The sequence below is a fragment of the Pelodiscus sinensis genome, chromosome 27 (genome assembly GCF_049634645.1).
Source record: "Pelodiscus sinensis isolate JC-2024 chromosome 27, ASM4963464v1, whole genome shotgun sequence".
Classification (NCBI taxonomy): Eukaryota; Metazoa; Chordata; order Testudines; family Trionychidae; genus Pelodiscus; species Pelodiscus sinensis.
The window spans coordinates 7,327,352-7,334,888 of record NC_134737.1 but is presented as its reverse complement, the minus strand read 5'-3'; the positions used below and the strand labels follow the sequence as shown (position 1 = coordinate 7,334,888).

At 49.2% G+C, this 7,537-nt stretch overlaps 1 protein-coding gene across 2 annotated transcripts in view; it reads left to right on the top strand.

Annotated features, from left to right (window-relative positions):
• Positions 1 to 470: 470 nt before the first annotated feature.
• Positions 471 to 7,537, top strand: part of TMCC2 (transmembrane and coiled-coil domain family 2) — an 82,137-nt gene continuing 75,070 nt past the window's right edge. The window contains exons 1-2 of one of the 2 annotated variants that reach the window (XM_075909880.1): positions 471 to 665; positions 854 to 1,219. In XM_075909880.1, coding sequence (XP_075765995.1) covers positions 1,028 to 1,219 — 192 coding nt within the window. In that variant the 5' untranslated portion in view covers positions 471 to 665; positions 854 to 1,027. Of the gene's footprint in view, positions 1,220 to 7,537 lie in introns of both variants that reach the window. The other variant, XM_006133057.4, reaches the window with a different exon arrangement.

The window sequence follows — 7,537 nt, the reverse complement described above, 5'->3', positions numbered from 1 at the left end:
AAGAAAGAAAGAAAAGAGGTAGGGAAATGAAAGGAAGACAGATAGAAAAAGGGGAGAAGCCCTGGCCAGCGATCAGAGAACATCATGCAAGTAGGAGGAGTTTCCATGGCAATGAAGAGGTGACTATTCCACTCCCCAGTGCATCTGTCTAGCATCCTCCCCTTGCAGAAGTGGGGCAAGGTGGGCTCCTGTCTAGGGTCCAGGTGCGGGGACCTTGCAGTGGCCTCCCTCCCGGCTCTGCAGCACCCTGCCAGCTGCTGCCTGCAGTGCAAAGCCGCAGCCCGGTGCAGCACCATTCCCACTGACAGCTCCTGGGAACCGGGCTGGGAGAGGCGGGCAGCTGCCGGCCAACCGAGCCTGAAAGCGGCTCGGCGTCACGCCCCCTCCAGGCTCCCCACTCCATCGGCTAGCTCCGATTGGGCCGCGGCGGCTGTCACTCAGGCTCCCCCGCCGGCGGGGCGGATGGGTTAGGCTGAGCAGCAGCCGCGGCGGCCGCATCCTTGCGGTGGGCAGCGAATCCGGGGCAGTGGGGGACAAGCGGCAGCAGATGTCCAGGCGGCGGAGGGGGGAGGGGGGGCGGCGGGGAAGCGATGCCCCCCAGGCCCGAGGAGCTGCAGCCATGCAAGGCTCCAGCATTTTGCATCACTCCCTGTTTCTCCTGAGCAGTGAGTACCAGCGTTGGGGGGAGGGGGGAGATGATTAATTGCATGAAAGGGGCCCCCTCCCGAAGCGCAGATGCAATCACTGCAGCTCAAACAGAGGGGAAAGTTGGGGGGGGATAAGGGAATGACCTTCCCTTCCTCCCCTCTCCCCCTGCAATGAGTTTGTTTGGATAAAGGATTCTCCTCCCCAGCCTTTGCCTGTGGCCTGCCTGCATCTCACAGGTGAAGTGAACTTCTCTGGGCACTGACCAAGGCTCCTCTGGTTCCGCCTGTCCTGCTTTTTCCTTGTTTTCCCCTTTCCATTCCTCTGCCATTCCTCCAAGAAGTGGAAGTGCAGCTCCGACCGCCCACCCCAGCTCGTCAGCATGAAGAGGTGCAAATCGGATGAGCTGCAGCAGCCTGAGGAGGACTGCGCTGGGGCTGAAGATGCTCCCAACCTGGCTGCCATGGATGCCAAACCCGGGGATTGTGCTTCCGCTCTGCCCGATTCGGGCGCCGCTGCTCACCCAAACCCTGCTCCCCATCCTGTTCCCCGGAGCAAGCCTCCCGATTTAAAGGTAAGCCTCCCAAGCCACCGCCTCTGCAGGTATTGCAAAGGGACTTGGGTTTTTCCTGCATGCTGCTGGAACACAAGTTCCATCCAGAGATTCATATGTGGTTTATTATTTGCATGAGAACTTGACTTTCTAGTTGAGGAGTAGTGATGATTGACACATAGCAGTATTTTCTTTTAGGGTTCCCCCATTGTACTCCTCTACCCCTGCTGTGTACAAATAGGTATGTTATGTGTTTTTAAGCCTATTCACCAAAATATTTTATTTAAAAAATCGTAGCTTGTGGATGCTACAGAGGTATTGAAAGGGCTGTGGTTTATGGGACATGAAGAGCAAAGGGACACTAGTTGTGAGTTTGTAAATTGATGTTAGTCTTTTCTTTAAGAGAATCAGTGCTGAAGAATAGTCATTCATACCCCAGCTTCTGATCCAGTTTACACTTTCTTGATTTAATCTGGATTATACTAATGTCACTGAGATCAGAATCTGGTGATCTCAGCTAAAAAAGGTCTGAAACCATGCCTGCGGCGGGCCTTTCTTGAAGGATGAGGGACTGTGGCAGGGCCCATGTTCTGCAGAGGAACTCAGCAGATCATGTTAAATAAAACCCAGGGCAGCAGGTGTGAAGGAGCTAAACTAGAGAACACCCACACCTTGTCTGCTTTAATTCAAGTGCAGCTGCAGTCAGAAAAGTATGTAAAAATGCCCCCTTCTCACTCCCAGCGCTGCCTTCTGTGGGTCACACCTACATACTGGCAACAATATGTTTTTACTAGCACTGCAGAACTGGTACAGCTCTGGGAGAACAAGCTGGGTTCTGTTTTGCCTTGCACATCACCATCAGAGCTACTGGCTAATCAGTTCCTATTGGTCACCGACATCAGTGCAAGAGGAAGAAAGGGCACTGCAGGAGGTCCCCCTTTGGAGCAATGCTGCTCCGGAATCATTGGAAAAGAGGGATACACGGGAAATCTGACTTGCTTTATTTTCGCAGAGGCAAGTTTTCTGACTGTGACTTCTCTTCAAATTCTGCAGGCACTGCAGTGCATTTCACTAGATCTAAAACATGTTCTCACCCCGACTTGATAAAATAGTGCACCCCTTATTCTAATAACACTGACCCTAGAGTGATTTTTTTTATCAGTTTCAATGTGTTGTACAGGAGGTATGTGTAATTAGCTGCAGGCAGGGAAACTGAGGCAGAATACCAGGGCCTCGGGTTGTGTAAGCCATATTTCATTGGCTCCAGAAAAGCTGCAGGGATTATACCTGCTGATGATCTGGCCCAGAGAGGTTAAACACCTTGCCCAAGTTCACACAGTGGTGGATGGTACCTAAGTGTCATGACTTTTAGTCCAGTGCTTCATCTCTATTTGCCAGTGTCGCCAGTTACCCCAAGGCAGATGTGAATCAAAAATGTCCATTAGGCTGTGTAATGTCATTAGGCAGGTGCCTCTCTTCCTCTTGGAGTTGTGGAGCTCTCGGCTTCTCTGTCATTGGCTCTTTCCAGTTGCTGTTGTGCTTTCGGATTGAATGCACCTGTCACTGCTGCTCTATGAACAGCAATAAAAGAGCTGCTAAGAGTTATGCATAAGACAGATGACCAGAGCCCCCGGTGGTATGCTTACCCCACGTGCTTCCAAAGTGGCTTTTGCTGGCCGACTCCTTCAATGGACACTTGGCCTTCTGCTTGCATGGCCATTCGAGCAGCTCCATGCATGCCTGATCCAACTGCTCAGCTGTTCAGACTGGCCTGCAGTGAATTGGATGGGGGCAGAAAAAGGTGAGGAGGCACGGAAACGTAGGAGAAGGGACCAGGGAAACAGAGCACAGGCTGAAGTGGGTGGCAGGACCCTTCCAAAGAGAGCAAGGGGGAAAAGCAGGCAGGAGAGGGAAAGATGGAGAATAGTTACGGGAGGCAAGAGCAGCTGAGAGCGGAGATCAAGAGACACACACACCAGGGCAAGCGAGCCCATGTCATCCCCAGCTAGTGCATCTCATCCTGAACTGGAGCAGCCACTTACCAGGACTGGGTGGGGAGTCCAGTCTCAATGGCTTATTTAGTCCTGGCCTCCTGTACTGAGACTGCAAGCTACGGTGCTAATTATGGTGGCTTTGTCCTGTGGACAACTGTGCACTGAGACTCCTAGGCCCTCCACCAAATAACTTCATAGCAGAATAATTTTTGGTCACCAGTGACCTATGCTGGACGTGTACCGGTAACCTGGAAAAAAAAGGCTCCCTTCTGTTCTCTCCAGTCTCCTTACTTCTCCAGCCCCTTCTCTGCAAACGCGTGGTGGTTTCCTCTTGTACAAGTATTAATCCAGTTCTTTTGGTATGAGCAAGCTTCCCATGACCAAAAAAAAAAAAAAGAAAGAAAGAAAGAAAAACACTTAAGAATCCTGGCAAGAAGCAGAGCAGATGTGTGACACATAATTCTGCTTAAAAATATGTTGGGTGGTAGATATTTCTGAGCTCTGCATCAACATGCCGCAAAAGAAGGCATTCACATCTTCTCTGGAAGAGATGGTAGGCTGGGTGTCCTGTGGGGAAGAGATCATAAAGGCATTTTGCCCCTTAGATCTCATTTCTGTCTTCCCCAGGCAGCTGTGATCTGTGCAGATTCTCTCTGGTTTTTTTCCATAATTGCCTGAGTTTGATGGCCACAGGAACCAGGGTCTGAATGTTGAAACCTGTCATGGTTTTGATCTAAAATCATCTCTGTCGTCATGGTCCCCGCCTCTCCCCTTGTGTTTGACCTTGGAAGTGAAGAGCAGCTGGGAATCTGAAGGCTCCACTTGAGTTCCACTCCTCTCCCCAGGCCTGATCCCAAGCCCGTGGAAAACCTCCCCTTGCCTTCACGGAGCCCTAGCATAGCCCACTTGTGTGCTGCTCCGGGGTGTCAAGGAAGTGGAAAGCAGCCAGGTCCTCTCTGCACATTCCCACCCTGCTGCAGGAGCATTCCTAACAGGTGCACAGCCAGTGTAGACAACTCCTTTGTCGCGCCCCCTCCTAGGGCAATGGGAGTGGCCAGCTTACACTGCACCATGACGGTCTCCTGGAGGCCTGAGCCTGTTGGCATAGATTAGAGCAGTCCCTGGGCAGGGCATAGCTGAGGCTCTGGGCTTGGAGCTGTCAGTGCCTAGCTGGGGATCCCAGACTTTAGCACTTACCTCCCCCACCTTGGTCAGTGTATGGCCATCAGGGCATGGTGCTTTTCACCCAGACTTTTCTTGACAGGGTGATGGACTTTGTGAGCAAGATTTAACAGGCAGGGTCCCATTCTGTGTGGGCTGGGCTGGGCTTTAGCCTTGTTAACTTGGCATGAGTTTGTAGCAACAGGGTTGAAAAACTGAATAATTCGTCTTCCTAGGGCAAAGCCGTTGCTCCTGCTCTAGGGTTACACCCCTTGCAAACACAGCCTGATCTAAAAAAGCCCATTGTAGTCAATGGAAAAAGACATAATTGGGGATTGGATCAGGTCCGTGAAGCCACACCCTACAAACTAAACTCACTTTGAACCTAGACTTCACTGGAGAAAAAACTCTCATTGGGGCCAAACCCTGAACTTTTGACTCCACTTTTACTCTTGCTCTTTTATTCCTTATTCAGGTAGGTCTGTTTTTGGGGTACAAAGGGACCCATTAAGAGTCCCTCTCTTTCCCAACTTTCTAGATTGCCCTCCTAGGCCAGGTCTACACTAGGAAACTGTTTCAAAATAACTACATTGGACTTAACTCCCGATTTTACGAAATCAAAATAGCATGTCCCCACTATGGAGAAAGCCTCGAAATGAGTCTGAGGCAGGCTCCATTAATGTGGATGTGCTGCCTCCACTTAGAGCCCCAGGAGGCACTGGGGAGTAATTAGTTCGAATGACTCTGGGGAATCATTATTTCGAAATAGCAGCATCAGAGCAGCCACATTAACACTATTTCAAAATTAGCGTTATTCCCCAAGAAAAGCAGGAGTAGAGATTTTGAAATAACGGGCGTGGTCGTGTGGACGCTCCTCTTGTAAATTAGACCTAAGGGGGTTATTTCAAAATAAAGCCCTAGTGTACATCAGGGTCTAGAGAACCTTTCAAGACCCCTTCTTGCAGCTTCGGCCAGAGAATGTCCATGCTCCTGACCCAGGAGTTGCCCGCAGGGGAAGCTAAGACATTCCGCCCCCCCCAAAAAAAGACATTATCCCTAGATATACTAGAATTCACTTCCTTGTCCCAGCCATTTATGTGAATTTTTTGGTTTCAAAGGACACCGTGAAGGTGGGTTATGTCCCTATGGTTAGATGGCCCTGAACAGAAGTGCCCCAGTCACTGGAAAGTCCAAATTTACCAAATTCATCTTGGCTCCAGGCATGGATCCCACCAATTCCCTTTGCCTCACTCATGCGCACACCAAGCGCTACATGGGGGACTGTGCTACCTGCCTCCAGCTAATGTAAACCACCATTTCAGAAGTGTGGGGGTGTGAGTAGGTGCTCAAACAATTGCTCAAAGGCAAGAACTCCAAGCAGTTAATTAATACCACCACAACATTCTTCGGTATCATGTCTCATGGGGAATAGGTTAACAGGTTTGGCGCACATGTTCATTGCACAAGTCTGGAACATCGAGGTTCTGGATTCAGTTGTGAATTGCATCACACGTGACGTGAGTTTGGGTGGTCTCAGCCTGATGCCAAAGAACCTTGCACTGCATGGCTATGGGCTCTGCAGAGGGAAGCTGTATTTCCTTTCCCTAGTCCGGGTGGTGATGCAGTGACTGAATAGCCATTGGAGGAAGCTTGCACAGTGCTTCTCCATATCAGCCTCTCACTGCCGTGAGCATTAACGTTTCCGTGCCTTCATTGTGAAAGGCCTCTTGCTAGCAAAATTCATCTACCTGCCTCATCTTGGAGGAAGCCCCAGGTTAACTGAACCTTCCATGGGACCTCAGATCTCTTGGGCAACTTGCCCTTGTTCCTTCATGTTCTCTTTTCGTGCACCCTGCCTCACACAAGAGGAAATTCACCCCCATGCAGCGAGTGGTCACAAAAACCAACGTGCCACTAGAATCCCACTTGAGCCTCCCAGAGAGGGCACCGGAGTCTGGGGCATAAGTTTTGGCCTGCACAGTGGAGAATTTCACCCACATGGTCAGGTTTAGAACCATGAATCTCTCTTACCCATTATGCTCCCTGCTGCCACCTGCTTTGAATATCCATTGCAGGGACTCATCTTTGTCCATTAATAACATTCCATTGAAGCCACCAGTGTTCTAAATGGGTCTAGTACATCCAATACTACAGAGATTTCATTCAGCCACACAGCAAGAGCAATTGACCTGCTTGAGCCTAGAACAATGCAAATACAGGTACATTCAGCCTAAAACATACCTGCAACATTCATCAGCATCCAAGCAGTTACACCCTACAGAGAGGAAAAGTTTGATTCTGAATGTCTTTGGAGTCGGTTCAGAAAACAAATAGGAGAGGGTGAAATGCTTGGGGGCTGAGAGAAATTGCACTCCTTATGATACAGCTCTAGCTGTTTTAGGTTACGTCTACACTGTGCAGTTATTTCAGAATGAACTATTCCGGAATAGTTATTCTGAAATAACTTACAGGTGGTCCTCGAGGTACGAACACATCGACTTACGACCGTTCGTACTTACGACAAACCTCCCATTAAGTGCATTACAGCCGCTCCCCGAGTTACGAACGAGTGATCCACACTTATGAACAGCGCGGCCACATTTAAATGAATGGGGTCCGACTTACGAACAGATCGAGTTACAACCAAATGTTTGGTATGTAACTCGTTCTTAATTTGGGGACTATCTGTATTTTGAAATAGCATGTCTACACTGCAGGGAAGCTTCCCTAATGTAGACGTGCAATCCAATTTAGAGCCCTACGAGGAATAACTTAGAATGGCCCTGGTGAGGTGCTATTTCGAAATAGCAGAAGTGGAGCATCTACACACGCCTTATTTCGAAATAGCTATTTTGTAATAGGCGTTATTCTTCACAGAATGAGGTTTATAGAAGTCAGAATAAGCCATCCATTATTTCGAAATCACGGAATGGCTGTGTAGATGCTCACATAGTTATTTCGGAATAACCGTCATTATTCCAAAATAACTTTGCTGGGTAGGACACACCCTTAATGAGCAGGGGAAAAGAACATGGGCAAAGTTTCAATTGCTTTGTAGCCCTTCTTCAAATTTAACTTCAAGTCTGGAGTTTGAGCAGGGTCACAGCATTATTGAAAAATAATTACAGATGCCAAAGAGTCTGTGTTATATAGATTTTTATACTGCACTCATCACAGGCACATC